At 37.1% G+C, this 20,363-nt stretch overlaps 1 protein-coding gene across 4 annotated transcripts in view; it reads right to left on the bottom strand.

Annotated features, from left to right (window-relative positions):
• Window positions 1–20,363, bottom strand: part of PRKCB (protein kinase C beta) — a 650,080-nt gene that overhangs the window by 153,212 nt on the left and 476,505 nt on the right. For all 4 annotated transcript variants that reach the window (XM_051967368.1, XM_051967358.1, XM_051967376.1 and 1 more), the window contains exons 11-12: window positions 13,060–13,151; window positions 4,022–4,084 (exon numbers count right to left, since the gene is read on the bottom strand). In XM_051967368.1, the coding sequence (XP_051823328.1) occupies window positions 4,022–4,084; window positions 13,060–13,151 (155 nt within the window). The remainder of the gene's footprint in view (window positions 1–4,021; window positions 4,085–13,059; window positions 13,152–20,363) is intronic.

The raw sequence follows: 20,363 nt of genomic DNA, 5'->3' as shown, positions 1-20,363 counted from the left end.
GTCTGAACTGGGTGCTCTTTCATTGTTATTGTTGCTGAGTCATTCAGTCATGTCTGACTCTTCATGACCCCATGGACCGTAGCATCTTAGGCCCTATCCAAGCTCATGTTCATTGCTTCCATGACATTATCCATCTCATCCTCTGACATAGCCTTTTCCTTTTACCTCCAACCTTTCCCAACATCAGGAGCTTTTCTAGTGAGTTCTGTCTCTACTGGCCCGATTGTTGGCAATGCTTCCTAAGGCCCACTTGATTTTACTCTCCAGGATTTCTGTCTCTAGATCGGTTATCAGTGATATTAAGGTCTCTCGTATCTCCTTTCGCATATTTTGCCACTTCTTATTAAGCTCTTCTATTTCTGTTAAATCCCTACAATTTCTGTCTTTTATAATGCCTTGATTTTTCTAATTTTCTTGAAGAGATTCTTGTCTTTCCCAGTCTATTGTTTTCTTTTATTTCTTTGCACTGCACTAAGAAAAAGCTTCTTATCTTTCCTTGCTATTCTCTGCAATTCTGTCTTCTGTTGGACACATCTTTCCCTTTCTACTTTTCCCTTTGTTTTCCATCTTTCTTAAATTATTGGTAAAGCCTCATCTGATAGCCATTTTGTTTTTTGCTCTTCCTTTTCTTTGGGATGTTTTTTATTGCTGTCTCCTGTATAATATTGCAAACCTCTGTCTACAGTCTTTCAGATACTCTTATCTACTAGATCTAATCCTTACATCTACTCACCACTTTTACTTCATATTTAGAAAGGATGAGACAGATCATACTTACATGGTCTGATGGTTTTTCCTAGTTTATCCAATTTAATTCTGAATGTTGTAATAGGAAGCTCATGTTCTGAGCTACAGTCAGCTTGAGCTCTTGTTTTAATTGACTTTACCTTTGGTTTCAAAGTAATCAACTTGATTTTAATGTTAACCATCTGATAATATCCATGTGGTAGAGTTGACTTTTGAATGGTTAAAAAAAACTGTTTCTTAAAACCAGTGAATTATCTTTTGTTGTTGTTGTTGTTATTTGGTTGGGCGTGGGCAGAGACAATTGGAGTTAAGTGACTTGCCCAAGTCACATAGTTAGGAGTGTTAAGTATCTGAGGCTGGATTTGAACTCAGGTCCTCCTGACTCCAGGACCAGTGCTCTATCCACTGCTGCCCTTTTGATTCTTTCTTATTCCAAATCTGACGAATGCCTAGTTCTATAATTTATATCTTTGCAATATTTTTTGCATTTATTTAGATTCTCTTCAGGCCACTGCAATGACCTGATTTTATTCCCCCTGTTTTCAGTCTCTCTAATCCATCTTCAAATTGGCAGATGAGTAATCTTCCTATACGCAATAACCATCTGCCACTATTTTAACTAAAAACCCTTGGTGGCTCCCCATTGCCTTCCAAATGAAATATCAATTGCAGATCCTGGAATTCAAGGCTCTTTACTAACCAGTTTCCTACTGCATCACATATTCTCTACTCAAGCCATGTATTATTCATTTCATTTGCTCCTGCTGTTCTCACTCATCACTACTGCTTTGCTCACACCTTGGCTCATGTCAGGAATGGACTTTTCTGTCATCTTTATCTGTTGAAGTCACTTCTTTACTTTAATTCCCAATTCAGAAGTCCCTTTTTTCAAGAAGTCATTTCTTCTTAAAAAAGATATTTAATATTTTATTTTCTCCCAATTACATGTAAAAGCAAGTTTTGACACTACATTTTTTTGAGTTTCAAATTATCTTTGTTCCTCCCTCCCCACCTTAACTAAAGGGGCAAACAAATTGATATAAGTTATACATGTGCAACCATGCAAAACATATTCACAAAGTCTTTTCTGCAAGCAAAAATGGTTCTCCCTTTTCATAGTTCACATAGCCAGGGGACTCTGCTTTGTACTTATTTCACCATCCCTTCTGACAGCTATTTGAGTACTCTTCCTTCCCCTCCCCACAGATTATAACAGCCCTTCAGAAGAGGACCTATATCAAAGAAGGAAAGTGTCTTGGACATAGTAGGAACTTTATATTTAATTCTATTGTTTATGCAATCTATGAGAAAGGGTCAATGACCAATGCTTTAAGGTCTAACAAGGTCCTTTTCTTCCCCTGGTCTCAGTAGATCCCTTTTGATCGATGCAAACCCTTTTCTGGTTTGCATAGATAATGGAAACTTTAGAACTTAAAAAGTGGGAGAAGGGAATGTTTTTGTGGTGAAAGAGGAAATTAAGGAAGATAATATGCTTGTTATATTATTACAGTTTACTGAATTATATACTATGAATTTTAACAGTAGGAAGGCTGGTGGAGTATGGTCATTAAGCAAGGAAGAACCCAATCTAGGTCTCCTCATATTGGTATAGACTCTTAAGTTATGCTATCTCTAAAACATAATTATTCTAAATACACTTACTGTGATGTCATTGGGCAATTACAGCTGTTTTTCACATATACCTGGGAGCTGATCACAGCAGAAGATCATTTAATAAAATAACTGAGGTGAGCTTAGCCGGCATGCTCATTCGATCAAGAAGCATTTATTAATGACCTAGTATATGATGAGAATTTCAGGAAACGGATCTTTTTAACCAAATGTATTTGAGCATCTGGCATTTTTTTCCTGTTTTGCCCTTTGGATCTCATTGATGCACTGTTCACCCATATTTTACTCAGAAATCTTATGCTTCTGTTCCATCTCTACTGATTCTGATAAGAGACCTTATTTTCTTTATGTTTCCTTTATGAAGAGGTCCCTCAATTACCTCTTTAACTCCAATATTATTCTGGCAGTTCACTAGCCTTAGACACACAGGTTATTCAGAACTAGCTCCTGACTCAGTCTAAGACATCACAAACCCTCCCTGTTCAAGGACCTTTTCTATCTTTCTCAACAGTAAGCATCAAAACATTAACTATGAGCAGAAAATCAGTTTTTTAGAGGTGCTCAGAAAGCCCAGTTTAATATTACATTTCACCAGATAAAAAACATAAAGCTAAATCTCTCTGTAAAGGTTACTGGTGAAAATCTCTTCTTCCACAGAGATGATTATTCCACAAAATACATTCAAAGCTGTGGATGTGATGCTCTTTGTACCAGAGAGTTAATGGTGTCCAACATGCCCTGTGAATGTGAAGCTCCACAGTGAACTTTGCAGCCAGCCTAGCCTGAAGAGGATGACAGAGATGGGTCTTTGTAATGAAAGAACCACCTTAGGTTCTGTGATCTTCTTAGCTAGACATCTAGACAATCTAGAAAAATCATGTATGAATCATGAGGATAGGAAAAAGTGTTATCTCCCTTTTCACCCAAATTTCTAAATGCCAAGGCCAAAATTTAAGCTAGTTGTGGTGGGGAATCAGAAGCATTTATGTTGCACCTATAATGTACCAGGAGTTGTGATAAGGACTTATCAAATGTAGTAGTGTTCATTCCAGGAACATGAACAAACTAATGTACAAAGAGAGCAGAGAAAGACAAATCCAGTCTAGCTGAAGTAGAGTACGTGAAAGGGACATAAGGATTTTATATTTGATTTGGCAGGCAGTAAGAGAACCATGGGAAGCTTTTAAGTAAGGAATTTCAGGATTCAAAACATTTATTTCTAAACCAATAGCTAGGATATGATAAGGCTGTCACACCCAAATGACAGCTAAACTGCTTTTCTTCTAGTAGAAACATACCATTTATGTTCCATTTGTGAGGTCCCAGCTCTATAACAGAGCAAAGGATGAAATACATTCCATCTAGCCCTGCCCCTCCCCACAACAGAACCACCAAACCCATTTAATGTCCAAGTCGCTAGGCTCCCAGAGCTAGATAGAATCCCAGTGTGGTCCCAAGTTGAATTAACTATAATTCAAGAAGTCCCTAGGCTATCTGTTGTACCAAATTCTAATTTGGAGGTAGGTTTTTTTGTTTTTTTTGTTTTTTTTTGTTTGTTTTTTTTTTGGAAAAAGTGAATGAGAGACAGGAAGGAAAGGAATAGAGGAAAAAGGGAGGGAGGAGAAATAAAGTGCTCACCCACCGATAAATGATGCCTTTGCTTTGTAAGAAGAATAGACCGATAGCAATTTCTGCTGCATAGAATCTGAAATACAAAAAGAAATCAACAGAATAGGCCCATTAAAGCAAATATGTTAAAGTTGAGTGCTTTCTAAATCTCATTACACAAAATTCAATTAACTGGATACAAGGTACTAAAGTCCCGCCAGCCACACAGCATGCAAACATGTATTTATACAGGTAACTTTTAATAGCACTGACAGTGCAGAATAATAAACAGAGTAATGGCTGCCAACTACAGTGTGAGAACATAGCTGTTCTTTTTAAAACATATGGCTTTGAGGGACCAGCTGCCTGAAAGAACCCGTTTGAGAATCCTATCTCCCAGGCAGAGGTCTGATTCCCAACCGTGTCATCAGGGACAGCAGCGGTCCCGAGAAACCTGTGTGACATCCACCACCAGGCTCGGTCTGTTATCTAGTAGACAGAGGCCAATGGCTCATCTGGGAGAATATGGATCCGAGAAAGCATCTCGAGGAAGAATCAGTCGAAGAGAGTTTCTACGACTAGCACTGATGTTGGGATAATGGAACACTTATTGACTACAGTAGCACCAGACAGTACAGGTGGGTAACTATGGTTTCTGAGAGAGAGAGAGAGAGATGATTAAAGGCCCTAAATGTGCTTGCTTTATTTTTTGCTTATCTTGCAAGGAAAAAAAAAAGAGAAAGGCTTTTGCTTAGTGATAAATAATGCTTCTGTCTTATAAGAAGGACAGACTAGTGACAATTTCTGCATGGCGTACACATTCTTTGCACACAGAAGTAGGTATGATTTGGCTTTCTTTCTTTTCCCATTTCCATTTCTTCTTCCTCCTGTTAATCAAGGACATACAATTAAAACTGAATCAGAATTTTCCTCTCTCCTCTTGTCATTGTTGGGAAAAGTGAAGAAAAAGGTCTAACTAGGTCAGTACCAGTTGATAGACCTGAGATGTAGAGCATGGAAAAAACAAAGCAGAAATGGTGCTAGCCTAATTACCTCCTCTCACCGCCATCCCCATATATATCACCGGGGACCTAGTGTAGGACTTCTTAAGCTTTTTCCACTTGCCCAAGAAATTTTTATGTCATCCCATGTATATAGGTATATAAGTATATAAAATATAAAACAAGTGTATAAAATACAAATAAAGTACACAAAATAAATTATAATTTCACAACATTTAGTTATTTAACACCATGTGTAACACCCGTAGTCTTACAAGCTTTGACCTAGGAGATCAAGAGTGGCAATTCTCATTCTCAATGAATATCACTTATATGGGTCCAAACCATTTCCTAATCTCAAGTACTCCATTAATAATATAAACTTTTCATTCTGCAATTGATAAATGGTCAAAGGAGATGAATTGACAATTTTCAGATAAAGAAATTAAAGTCATTTCTGATTATGTGAAAAAAATGCTCTAAATCACTATTGATTAGAGAAATAATAAAAAATACTAATACTAATATTAAAATACTACTTCATATCTCTCAGATTGGCTAAGATGGCAGGGAAAGATGTTGGAAGGGATGTGAGAAAACTGGTGGAATTGTGAACTGATCCAACCATTCTGGAGAGCAATTTGGAACTATGCCCAAAGAGCTATCAAACTGTGCATATTTTTTGATCCAATAGTGTTTCTACTGGGCTTATATTTCAAACAGATCATAAAAAAGGGAAAAGGACCCATATGTGCAAAAATGTTTATGACAGCCCTCTTTGTAGTGGCAAGAAACTGAAAACTGAATAGATGCCCATCAATTGGAAAATGGCTGAATAAATTATGGCATGAATGCTATGGAATGTTAATGCTCTATAAAAAATGATCATCAGGCTGATTTTAGAAAGCTCTGGAAAAACTTATATGAACTGATGCTGAGTGAAGTGAGCAGAACCAAGAGAACATTGTGACATGGCAACAAGAAGATTATGTGATGATCAACTGTGATGGACATGGCTCTTTTCAACAATGAGATAATTCAGGCCATTTTCGATAGATTTGTGATAGAGAGAGCCATCTGCATTCAAAGGGAAGACTATGGGGACTGAGTGTGGATCACAACATAGTGCTTCCAGTTTTTTGTTGTTTAAGTGCTAGTTTTTTTCTTTCTCAATTTTTTCCCTTTTTGATATGGTTTTTCTTTTACAGCATGATAAACGTGGGAATATATTTAGAAAAAATTGCACATGTTTAACCTATATTGAATTGCTTGCTGTCAAGGATGGGGGGAGGTGGAAAGGGAAGGAGAAAAATTTGGAACACAAGGTTTTGCAAGGATGAATGTTGAAAACTGTCTTTGCATAATTTTTTTAAAATAAAAGGTTATTATTATAAAACAAAATTAAAAATAATATAGGCTCTCATATTATAGTTATAGTAAGTGAATTTATTCTGTTGGAGCTAAATAAAAATGGAGATAACTAGGTAGTAGAATGAATAGATTATAGGATTTGGAGTCAGGAACACCTGAATTCAAATTTGACCTCAGAATCCTTACTAGCTGAGTGATACTGTGCAAGTATCTCTACCTCTGTTTGCCTCAGTTTCCCCCAACTATAAAATAGGGATAATAATAGCATTTTCCTTCCAGAGTTGCTGTAAAGATAAAATTATATAACATTTGTAAAATGCCTTGCAAACCTTTTTAAAGCTCTTATCCAAATGCCAGAAATTATTAAAGATCAAAATTATAGTGTTTGGTGAACAGATGGTTTTGTAGACATTTTGCAATTTCTTTCTCCTTCTCCTTCTCCCCCTATCACCACCAGTACCATTGACTGCAAAATGCTACTCTTAATGGTCTTTCCTGCTTTTTCTATTCATGTCTACTTCATCTGACTTGCAATTTGCATTGTGTGGATATGATGTCCAATTGTTGAAAAGTGTCTGGTAAGTCCTAGGTTTAATTGTTTTCTGAGGTCATATTGAACCCATTTGCACTGTTCTAGATGAGACCCTTTGCAATGAGTTCATTTCCTCAAAAGTAGAATTCAATTCAATCCTTTAGTTAAAACTACAGTTACTCACTTACATCTGCTTGAGTCAAACTAGTTAATGAATGTTTTATAATCCCATATAACCAATGTAAATCACATAATCTCAGATTCTCAAATAACAGATATTATCTCATACACTGTCTCTTTCCTGTAAACTTCTGCAGTTATTGATGACCTGTATAACTTCGAGATAGAGAACCCTACCTGTCTAGAACAATTAGATGTCATCTAGTCCAATTATCTGGCTAATAATTCTGGTAAAGAGGCAAAGAACAGAATTCACCAGTTAATTCCAAAAGATATAGTCACAGAGGAAGGTCAAGACATTGAAAGAGAAGAGTAGGGATGCCGGTGGTATAATACCATAACAAGAAGAATGATGTGGACTGAAAATGCAATTTCTATAAATATTATTGTGCTCGTTTAGTGGCTGATACATAAAATCCTAGAACCCTAGAATTCCAGCTAGGTGACACAGTGTTAAACTTGAATAAAGGAAGATCTGAGTTCAAATCCCACTTCAGACACTTATTAGCTATGTGATCCTGAGCAAGTCATATAACTCCTTTCAGCCTCAGTCTTTCTACCTATTAATAAAATCTTCCTCACAGGACTGTTATAAGGGTCAAATGAGAAAATCTAAGCATTTTGCAATACTTAAAAGTACTACATAAATGCTAGTTATTAATATAATTTTTTATTATGTTGGAAGGAATACATAAGTCATCTAACTCTACCTGAACCATCCAAGAATTAACTCCACAACATCCCAGATGTAGTCAACTTGTCTTTGCTAGCACTTTCTCAGGGATGATGAGTTCACTTCCTATCAAGGCAGCATGTTTTAATTTCTAAACCACTCTGATATCTAGGAGGTTAAGCTCAATATGCCTTGATATTTAGGCTTTTCCATTCTGTACTTTCTTTAAAGCCTGATTTAAGCTTTTAAAAATAATTCAATATATTTGAAACTCATAAAAGATAACATAATAAAAATAAACCACCACTTAACATAACACTTTATAGTGCATAAGACATTTTGCTCACAAAAAACCTTTGAGCATAAGCACAGTTTATGTGGTTTGCTTATAGCTACATGTTTAGCAAGGGACAAAGGCCAGCCTCAAGCCCAAACGATCTGACTGAGCTCAGCAATTCTGACTAAACAGACCTACTGGCTCTCTAGGTAGTGAGCTTACCATTCCTGAAAAGTTTCAAGCAGAGGGAAAGGAAAGCAAGGAAATAAAAATTACTATGTGCCAGACACTGTGCTTAGTGCTTTACAAATATCTCATTTTATCTTCACAATAATCTTATGAGAAATGCACTATTAATGATCCCCACTTTACAACTCAGGAAACTGAAGCAGACTCAGGTTAAGTGACTTGCCTTGCCCAGGACCATACAGCTACCTGAACTCACTTCTTCCTGAGTCGAGGTCCACAATCTGTTCACCACCTAGCTTGCTGCTTCAGAGCCAAGCAGACTATATTCTAAGGATGTATTTTAGAATGTAAGAATGTATGTTATAAAGGGTATTAGTGATTCAGGTCAGAGGAAGGGTATCTCAGAGGATCTCTGAAACACTTTGCAATTCCAAGATTCTAAGATTTTATGTATTAGTCAGTGGGAAAAGCTGAGGAAATGACACAGTCCAGTCTCTTTCATGGACAGCTATATTGAAAGATACAACAAAGAGATAGAAAAAATTCTGGTGGATTCAGAGAGTAGGGATCCATTCAGGCAGCCAATTAGCATAATGGGTAGAGTGCTGGGCTTAGGCTGGAAGACTTGACTTCAAATTCTGCCTTCAAACTGGATAGGTGACTCCAGGTAAGTCAGTGACTCTTTCTTAGACCCACTTTCTTCATCTTTCAAATGGGAGTAATAATAACAATAGCATCTATCTCTCAGAATTATTTTGAGGATCAAATGAACAGGGCCAAATGAGAATCACATAATGATAGCTAGGGATTTTGATCAAATGATCAAACACAAATAGCTTTGCAAATCTTCAAATACTAGTTAAATGCTAGTTATTGATGTATTCACCATTTTAAGTAATAACAAGGAGTTCAGGCTTCCTCACTTGAAAAAAGAATAATGCAGGAGTCTGTAGGACATGGAATTAAAATACAGGAAAAAAGAAAAGCCTGGGGCCCTTATCTCCCCTAATGATGCTTCATTTAGCATGCCCTTGGCAACATCTGTGCACTAAACAGTCCATATCAGAACTCTAAGAAAACTGTAAGCTAACTCCCAAACTACAAGTGAATCCAGCACTCTAGTCAGAAACAGTGTGCCAGATGTTAAATATTTATCAGAACCCATAGAGCGAAGTCACCACCACTGGACTGCAACAGACTGGGAAAAAGGCCTAATTTGGAATAGATGCCAGAGGAGAAAAGCAATATCCACTACTGCTGGTGGGAGTTTATGTTCTTAGGCTTGGAGCTCAGAGCATGGACAGCTTGCTAAGCTGGTCGAGGAGAATCACAGAATCATGGAGTGGTAAAGTACATTTCAAAAAGAGAAAGATCTTCCTTAACTTTGGGCTAAACATGCCCAGAGCAAAGCATTTAGAACATATCTATTAATCTGGAAATGAGAAAAATATGTAATCCGAAAGGGTAGAGCTCAGAACAATGAGTAGGACTTGTAGAAAGATTTAGTTATGAAGTCAGGAAAAACTTCCTAACAAGTTGACTCATCCACAGAGTGGGCAGCTTTAGGAGAGAGTGAATTCGCTGTCTCTGTAAGTAGACAAGCAGAGGTTGAATGATGTCTTGACAGGAATATTGTAGAAAGGGGATTTTGTGGAGGAAATTAAAGCAATAATTAGGAGCTATTTTGCCCAACTGTGTGCCAATAAATCTGATAATTTAAGTGAAATGGATGAAAACTTCCAAAAACAGATTCTTGTTTAAGTCTGAGTTGGATTAGATGGCCTCTGACGTCTCCTCCAGTCTTAGATTTTTATAAAACTTCCTTCATAGGATCTCACAGTTGGAAAGAATCCCTGAGGCCATCTATTCTATCCTCTACCCACATGGCATCTGTAGCTCTGGCATTGGGGGAGAGAACATTTTAACCTCCAAAGAAAGTGCCTTTCTCCTCTGACATGGCAAGGGACTCAACCTGTGGTATCTATGTGGTATAATTTATACTGGTCTGTTATATATAAAAGACTGGACTAAAGCTTTAGCAATAGTTGGTAATTAGTGGCAAAAAGTGCAGCTCCTGCTCCTGCCCCTTGACTTCCCCAACCCCAATCCGTCCAGGGAGAGATTCACTGGCTCTGGGAACAAGAAATAAAGGAGAATTTAAGGTTGAAATGGGAGGCCAAGGATAATTAGGGAAAGAGAAATATTGAGTAAAGTGAAAGCTTGAAATCAGCATCCTCCACGATAGCAAACGAATCAGTAAGTAGACAATAACAACAGTAATAATAATACTAATAATAGCTAACATTTATATAATACTTAATATGTGCCAAGTACTGTGCTTTACAGTTATTACCTTATTTAATCCTCATAACAATTCTGGAAAATATTATTATTTCCATGTTACATATGAAAAGACATAGTGGATAATGTTCTAGTCCTGGAGTAAGGAGAACTCATTTTCTTAGTTCAGGTGCAGTGTCTGTCACTCCAGTATTTCCATCAGGAAAACCCCAAATGGGTCATGAAGAGTCCAACAGGGCTGAAGGACAAGTAGGAGGTAGGTGAGTTGGCAAGGGTCACACAGCTGGTAAGTACCCGAGGGCAGATCTGACTCTAGATCCAGCGTATGATGAACAATGATAATGATCAGTAGGACAGTTCAGCTCTACATGGCTGGTGGTGGGAAAATACAGACCTCCAAGACTGAAAGGTAATATAAGCAACCCCCAGCCAAAATAAGATTCTTTTTTAAAAGACAATATCCCTGACAGGTGGTCATATATTTAGCTTCTCTTTGATGCAGAACTCACTGACACTGGAGGCAGCCCATTTCACTTTTGGACAGCTCTTAATTGTTAGGAAATTTTCCCTTACATCTATCTTCCTGTAACTTCTGTCCATTCCTCTAAATTCAGCTCTCTCTAGCCAAGCAGAACAAGGCTAATCCCTCTTTCACATGACATCCCTTCAAATATTTGAAGACAGCGATACAAGTGGAAGTGGAAGACATGGGTTAGAACTAGTCAGATGGGAGAAAATGGACGGAAGCAGCCAAGGCTGAAGAAGCTCTCTAAGTGGGAAGAAATCTAAGCTGGCCACATTTGGGATGTAAATGAATATTCAATAGTTAGAGGGATGGACATGGGGAAGGGTAAAGACAGGGCTCCTTAATCACTCCTCATGATATATTGAAAATCACTAAATACAAATCAGGAGATAAAGGGGCAAAAAACCCCAAACAAACAAATAAATAAAATAAAAATAATAACTAATAAATAAAGAGCCCCAAACTTCCAGAGAATAGAGAGTTTTCTAGTCTCTCCTTCCATCCATCTGTCATCTGTTTCCTTTTGTTTTTAATCCATTCCACCTATAATCCCTTCCCTGAATCATAGAAGATCAAAGCTAGAGGGAATATGAAAGAATTTATTATAAAATTCAGATTTGGCAGGAATTTTTGATATGAAATTCCTGAAAAATTCACATCAAGCCTTTGCTTCAATACTCCTAGTAAAGGGGAACCCCAGATTTTCCATGGGATTCCACTGAACTGTTGATGAAGCTAGATAGCATTAAAATATAATACTAGGCTTGGAGTGAGGAAAACCTAAATTCTAGTCCCGTCTCAGATTCATACCAGCTGTGTGATATACACAGAGCATAGTTTTTTTGTTTTGTTTTGTTTTGTTTTTTGTTGTTGTTGTTGTTGTTGGTTTTTTGTTTTTTTTTTTGTTTTTTTTTACAAATTAACATTCATTAAGTCCTTACTATGTGTCAGGGAAGCTAGGTGACCCAGTGAATAGAATATGGTTCAGGAATAAGACTTATGTTTCTGAAGAGTTCAAATCTGACCTCAGATACTAGCTCAGTTTGCCTCAGTTTCCTTATATGTAAAATGAGAAGAAAATGGTACACTACGCCAGTACCTCTGCCAAGGAAACCTCAAATGAAGTCTATTAAACAATAACAATAACAACATCTCCTATGTGCCAGGCACTATGCTAAATTCTAGGATACAAAAAAGGGCAAAAGATAGTCCCTGTCCCCAAAGAAGTTAATTTAATAGGAAAGACAGCATGCAAACAAATTTATAAAAAGCAAGCTACATATAGAATAAATAGGAAATAATTAAAGGGAGTGAGACTCAGGCAATAAGAAGATTAGATTTAATGTTCTCTAAGTTCCTTTCTGGCTCTAAACATATAATCCTATGAACTCTATTTTTTTAAAAGTCTTATTATATCAGACTGAATCTTCCTTTCTGTAGCTTCCATTTTTCTCTCCAGTTCTCCCCTTCTGGGTCCACACTAGACACTAGTATAATTCTCTATCGTGTGACAAACCTTTTAAAATATTCAGCCATCCTGCTCACAGTTATGTCTTGTCTTCTCCAGTCTAAGCATCCCTAGATCCTTCAAATGAATCTCTTATGGTTCTCTAAGAATCCTGGATACCTTCTTCTAGACAGTTGTAAATTGTCCCTCGATTTCTTAATTTATGGCACCCACAATTAAATGCAGTCTGATCAGTCAGTCTGATTGGAATAAAAATCTATGGTACTGTCATTCTGGACACTAATCCTCTCTTAATGAAGTCTAAGGTTAAATGATCATTTTTTTTTGGTTGCAACTGTTGATTGTACTAATGAATGGATGGCATTCCCTGACACACTTAAATTCCCCCCCCCCCATAACATACTATACTTAGGAAGCTGATTCCTTGAACCCAAATGTAATATTTTACAATTATCCTTGTAATTTTATCTTACCAGATTCATCACATCCTTCTGCCTAGTGCTCCCTCCCTTACATCCAAGAGAGAAGAGTGATCACTGAAGGTGATTACTTACACAGCATGCGGTTCTTTAAATCGTCCAACCTGCTGTATCTGATACATGAGATCTCCACCATTCACATATTCCATCACAAAATACAAGCGATCCTGGGGAAAAAAATGGAAGAGACAGAAAAAATTAATGCTTTGGAGATCGTTAGGTTTGAATGAGAAAAATCAAACCTCTGTTTTAGAGTAACCAAGAAATATTGTAACTCTGGGCAGTCAGATGGTGCAGTGGATAGAACATTGGACCTAGAACCAAGGAGACTCATCTTCCTGAGTTCAAATCCAGTCTCAGACACTTACTAGCCGTGCGACCCTGGACAAGTGACTTAACCCTGTTTGCCTCAGCATCTCATCTGTAAAAATGAGCTGGGGAAGGAAATGACAAACCACTTGTGTTTTTGCAAAGAAAACCTCACAACATAAGTATGGACAGTCAAGCTTAACTGAAATGACTCAATAACAGTCTCATCATGGATTTCTATGGCTTACCATATAATAATGCAAATAATAGAAAAGATGTCTTGTCAAAGGGAGAATCTTAGATGAGTCTTTAAGATTGTTACAGATTCCAAAAAGCAAAGTAAGGAAGGAGAGCATTCTGGGCTTGATAATCAGGCTGTGGAAAAATGAATGGAGGTAGGAGATATTACACTGAATTTGAATAACAATTAGTGGTTTGGTGTACATAGAACATGTAGAGGAATAATGGAAAATACTGTTGGGAAAATAGGATAAGCTGACTCCAGATTTTAAGTACCAACTGTATTTTAAGTACCAAAATGGGGAGTTTATATTTTACTGTTATTTGCCTTTTGTTCTTGAAGAGGACCATGACATCAGGGAGGGGATGCTATGACATGAAATGAATTTGATTGATGTGAGGGAGGGCTATGCAAGGTCACCTGCCTCAGTTTCCCCTCCAGAGCATCTAGGTCCAGGGGCAAGACATAAAACAAGACGATTGGGGATGGCCCTGATTATAATAGGAAATCTAGGATTTTTTAAAGCTAAGGTCTTCAACAGGTCTCAGTTTTACTGTAGAGAAAGTGGTAGTGAATGAAACTTCTTGAGCAGAAACACAATCTCTCTACAAAAATAATTTTTAAGTGTGGAAGAGAGGAGAGAGACTGCCTATAGAGAAGCTAATTAGACTATTATACTCGTTTATGTGTGAAGTAATAAGCACCTACACTAGGTCAGTCGCCATGAAATAGGAGAGGAGAAAGATTCAGAGGAAACCTTAATTTATCTTTAATTATATCTCCTTACTTTGTAGCACCTTCCAGAACCTACTTGTTCTTGATTCTAGGATTTTGTCTAGTTGTATTTCTCAAATGCAAACTGCTACAAGGAAAGCATACTTCTTTGTTTTCTATTTCCCAATAAGTCTATTTGGGATTAGCCAGGACATGATAGGAAAAAGCTTGTCCAGGAAAAATAAAAGCACATTAAACAAAATTTGATATCATTTTGACAACATAATTTTCAAAACAAGAAAAAAGTATAACCAAGGAAACTAATGGCCCCATCTAAAAGCCCAGTACTAACAATAATTTACATTCAAGAAGCTTTCTAGACAGCCAATATTAAAGTTGAGTATTACAATAACCATTTATCTATAAAATACAAATAAGAAGAGAAAATGGAGGTTCAAAAGAGAAGTAATTTGCCTATGATATAATATCATGGTGGCTAAGTTTTGGAGTCAAAACTTGAACTCAGGACTTCTGATTCTCCATCCAACATTCCTTCCATATTATGCTACCTCTCAGTTCTTATATACCAATCTCTTGTCACTGGTGATTGATTGTAAGCTAGATGTGGGCACTAGAGTCTGGGTTTCCAGGTCCAAAGAAGGGATCATTTAAAGAAAAATTAACTGAAACCACCTAAGTGGAATTAGCATCTGTCCAGCCTCAAAATCTTGGATGAAGGCCAAAGGCTTCCACTCCGAAAACTTGGGTTTCCTTAATGAATTTTTCTCAGGTCATTAGCCATGATAATATAGTGCTCATTAGAGGCTTTTACTAATGCATACCCACTCCTTTGCGACTCCTTTAATGGACGACTCATGCTCTCTGGGTCAGTTAATGCATGGCCATTCTGGATCTGCAGAAGGTCCCAGGTGAATGTGTGTTCAGACTTATCTGGGGGTTGGGAAGTTCTGCAAAGCTTTGTGAATTTGAGTTTTATTTGACAATAGAATCAGTTCATATCCCTATTAATAGTCAGTACCAGCAGCCCCTAGGCTCAGAAACTTGGATTCATCCTTAACTGTACCCTCTCCCTTGCCTATCTATAAGTCACCACGTCCTGTTAATTGTACCTCTGCAATATCTCATACAATGACCCTTCCCTTCTATTCTACAATGACTATCTTCATCCAGGGCTGCATGAGCTTATAAGTGGGCTGGTTCAGTAATCTCCTCACTTCTATTCCTTTCCATCTGCCCACAGATTAATTTTCCAAAAACATAATTCTGTCCCATTCCCTTGCTAAAAGACTCCTTCTATCTACTTACTATCCATTGTTTTATCTCCTTAGTCTGGCATTCAAAGTTCTCCATAATTTTCCCTCAAATTTTATTTCTGATCTTATCTCTTGCTACTCCTCCACCCTAGATTCCAATAAAAACTGATTTGAATATCTTTTTCTGAACATAACTTCATATTTTCCTACATTTATGCTCTTTTTGTTATCTCTGGATTGCTTATAGCCCCATTCATCCTTTTTTTCATCAGTGATGCATGATTTCAGCTGTTCCTGGCAAATGACATGGACTGCAAACCTCTCTATGGTTTAGTATGTAATATTTGAAAGTTTCTATAACTGAAAAAGTCAATATTCTGCAACCAGTATGATTACAGTGCTCTCTGAACTCAACTAGGCTTGTTCTCAGACTATATACACACCATGTATTACCTGTAAATATTGTCCTTTGGGCATTGTAAATGCTTCATCATTCCATCCATTCACCTATCCACTCATTCATTTTAAATGTCATTTCCTCTAGGAATCTTTTCTTTATTTCTATCCTCACAATAAATATTGTTTCAATCAAATTCAATTCATATTAGTTACCAAAAATATGCAAAGAGCTCTATCTACAAAATGAAAAAGATACAGTTTTCTCAAGTCCCTTCCCTCAAAGAGCTTACATTCTATGGGGTAAAAAAAACATCATATGTACACATACACAAAGAATGTATAACTCTATCAGTCTTGGGAGCTCCTGGTATAGATTCCTTTCAATCAAAGCAATAAGTTAATATCAGTCTATGATTTAATAGAGAAATCATAGAGAGAGGTCTGAGTTACAGAGGGGTCAAGTGATTTGTCCAGGATGAGAAAACTAGTAATCATCAGATATCTGAACCCAGGCCCCAGAGGGACAGAGGGAGGAAGAGAAGGGGAGAAGGATGAAGGGAGGGAGAGAGGAAAGGTGGAAAAGGAAGGAGGGAGGGAGTGAGGGGGAGAGAAGAGGGAAAGCAGGTGAGCACTCAGGGAAATCTTTATTGGGCAGTTGAAATCTGAACTGAGCACTGAAGGAAGATAAATATTTTGAAAAGCAAAGATCAGAGGAGACATTCATTACAGGGATGGATCATAGGAAGATGGATTTGAAGCTGGAAGGTCCCTTGGAAGAAATAATCTCTTCATTTAACAAAGAGGAAACTGAGGCTGAGAAAAGCTATGACTTCTTTAAGGTCACATAGGTAGTAAACATCAGAGGCCAGAGGGAGCTCAGGTCATCTGGTTCCAGAGCTCATGTTCTTTCTACCTGTACTGTACTGTTTCTGACTCTGGCTTGGGTAAATCCAGAAGTAGAAAATGGAGTGTTGCATTTAGGGGAAAACTAGCACTTCAGCTTATTTGGAATATAGAGTACTGAAAGAGAAAAAAGGAGAGAAAAAGACAGGAAAATTGGATAGGAATCAAATTGTAGATAAGTTTAAAGACAAAGCTTTCTTTGTCTTTCTTCCTAGAGGCAGAAGGGAGCCACTGACAGCTTTAGAGAAGACAAGTGACTGCATCACACCTATCCCTTAATAAAATAATTTTGGCCAGTGAAAGAGGGATGAATTAGATAATGGAAAAAACTGGAACCTAAGAAGAGCTCAATCAGGAAGTTATTATAATAGTCCAGGCAAAAAAAAGAGAACTTAAAGTGATGGTTATGTAAGTGGAGAGAAAGGCAATGATAGAAGCAATGTTGTATAAATAGAATTGACAAGATTTGACAAACGGCTTTTTGAGGGAAGTTATTATAATAGTCCAGACAAAAAAAGGGGGACTTAGAGTGATGGCTATATAAGTGGAGAGAAAGGCAATGATAGAAGAAATGTTGTATAAATAGAATCGACAAGATTTGACAAATGGTTATATGAGGGAAGGGATAAAGAAGAATCAAGAATGACTATGAAGATAAGACCCTAGGTAACTGGAAGAATGATACTGTGCCTCTATACAAATAGGAAAGTTTGGAGAAAATGATTTTTTTTCTTTTTAGTAGACAAGGTAGAGATAGCACATTAGGCTTCGGGCGTCTTGAATTTGAGATGTCAATGGGACACCTAGATGGAGTATCATTTAGGAAGTTAGAGCTAAGGGACTGAAGTTCACAGGAAAAAATATATCTTATTGTCATCTGCATAAATATGGTATTTGAACTCAAAGTAGAAATGATATTTCCATGGGGCAAAAGGATTAAAAAAAATGAGAGATGGACCCAGCAAAAAGATTCAGAAGACATCTATGATTAGGAGTTCAATGGATTTTTGTTGTTCATCTTTCATTTTCAAAGAGAATCAGTGACATCTCAGGGTGATGTTTTGACTTGTGTGTGAAATAGATTTAAATTAGGCAGAGTTGCTCAAAGTAGTCAGCTTTACTCTTTCTCCCAGACTCATCAAAGTCCGATGGCAGGACAAAAGTCAGGATGGCTGATGATGACCTGGGATACAATGGATGACCTTGGCTCAGTCTGACCAAGCTCAAAGCAACCATAGCACTTCTTCAGCCACCTCCATGGCTGCTGGAACAAATGTTTTCATGCTCCTTGTCCACTGGGGGAAGTCTTCATGTACTTGAGTTAGATATTTCCAAATCCACCAATGGGCTGGAGACCCTTCCGTTATCTTGCACCTGGTTTAGCACTGGTTGCTGAGGTTTTACTAAAGTGTGAACAGGACAGGTGCTATAGTTTCTTGGAGTCACAGGCGCTGGTTCAGTGAATAGGTACCCATCAAAGAACACCAGAGAGTTACAGCTTGATAGGTGGAAAAGAATATGTAGAAGTCAAGGGAGCAGAAAATAGCAGAGGAGAGTATATTTCAAAAGTTGCAGAGTTCGAGGAGGATGGGGATGGAGAGGAGGCCATCACTGAATCTCGATGTTAAGAGATATCATTTTGCAAAAGAAAGCAGTTTCAGTAGAGAGGTAGAGTGAGAAACCAGATTGCAATGGGATGAAGCTGAGTGGGCAGTGGAAATATAGAGACAGAGTACTAACACCTTCCCCCCCCCCCACCAACTCTGATCCTGGGAACTTGTCAATAAAAGATGGTAAAGGTAGAAGATAATATCTTGGACATCAGGTATCATTTGGTTTGTACCTCTCTTACCTACTTGTATATTATGTTGTATTATTTTTTTCTTTTTGTAAGATAATCCTCTACTTGAATGTAAACTCCGGGAGGGCAGATAATGGGCATTTTCTAAAATCTGTATTTCCCAGCATCCTCTACACTGCTCCACACACAGTAGCTGCTTAATACATATTTCATGAATGTTAATTCATTCAAATGTCCATTTCATTCAATAAAGAAGATAGTTATTAAGTGCTTATTATGGGAAAGACAACTGAGTGAATATAAAAACAGAAATATCATAGACCTGGCTCTCAAATAGCTTTTAATCTAATAGAGGAATTAACATTTGCCCAAATAAACAAGATAAGAGTGTGAGATGAGGGCAAATTAGAAGACCAGGGAAAGAGTCATGAAAAATTTAGGGGAAGAGATCACTTTTCACCTTTGAGTCTGTTTTGTTATTAGATTAACCTTTCTAGAAGAGGTAACACTCGAGTCAAGCCTTTGAAGGGAGGGAAGGACTTCAGCAGATGGAGGTGGAGGCTGCAAGAAGTCTATTCCAAGCATAAACAAAAGCATTAAGATAGAAAAGAGTAGGATGAGAACTGGGGGACAGAAAGTAGTCTTGTTTGGCTAGAACATAGAATATGTGAAGAGGAGTATATGAGATAAAGGAGGAAAGGTGGGCTGCAGTTAGATTTTGGAGGCCTTGAATGCCAGGCAGGAATAGGAGAGCATATTTATTCATTAGACAATGAGAAGTTAGGCAAAGTTTTGAGGTGACTCTAGTAATGTGGCAGACATGCTCATTTCTCAAGGGTTCTTAATTTGGGACATATATAGTCCCAGAGGGACACATAAAATCCCATTTATTTTAAAATCATGGAGAATATTTATTTGAATGTGTTCTGATAGTCATTTAATAAATTTATCATGTGAAAATGTTATGTACGCAATAGTTTTCTTTATGGAAAATTAATCCTTCTTTTTATGTGCATTTGTATAGTAAAATTTATTTCTTTTGGTATTAAATATGAAGTAGAGGAAGATTTACTGAAAGCCAAAAAGTTGAAATATCTGTCATAATGTATTGAAAATACCAAATCAATGGCCAGGAACAAGAATGTCAAACTGGCATGGAACCAAGAAAGACCTAGGATGATGAGGGAACTTAAAATTATATGATGAGTTGATTGAAGAAACTAGGATTATTTATCCTAGAGAGGACTAAGGGCAGGGAACATTCATTAATAACAATAGCAAAACATTACTTATATTATTTCATTTGAGATAATAATGATAATAATGAGTGCCCTGTAAAAGTAGGCACTAGAGACATTAATTATGTCTATTTTGCAGGTAATTTTTCTAAGTCTCATTTTCCTTCAGTGACTTGCTTGGGGGCCTAAAGCACCAGAGATGTGATTTGAACCACTGGCTTCTCTAAACTCGAACCCCCAAACTCTTTGTATTATGAGTTCCCTTTCACACTATCATTTTAACAATCATAAAAATTTTGCTTAAAGTTGGAGGGTGAAACTAACATACCAGATGACAGAACTGGGATTCCAAAGAGATTTCAATATGCTGTAATAATGACTTAAAACTTATCAGATTAATAATAATTATGATGATGATGATAATTAAACACATTCTTATTTTTACTTAATCTTGTTACAAATTTTGTGTAAAGAGTCTTTTGTGAAAGAGATACTATAGC

Source organism: Antechinus flavipes, chromosome 1 (assembly GCF_016432865.1).
Source record: "Antechinus flavipes isolate AdamAnt ecotype Samford, QLD, Australia chromosome 1, AdamAnt_v2, whole genome shotgun sequence".
NCBI classification, from domain to species: domain Eukaryota; kingdom Metazoa; phylum Chordata; class Mammalia; order Dasyuromorphia; family Dasyuridae; genus Antechinus; species Antechinus flavipes.
This window is presented reverse-complemented; position numbering and strand designations above follow the sequence as displayed.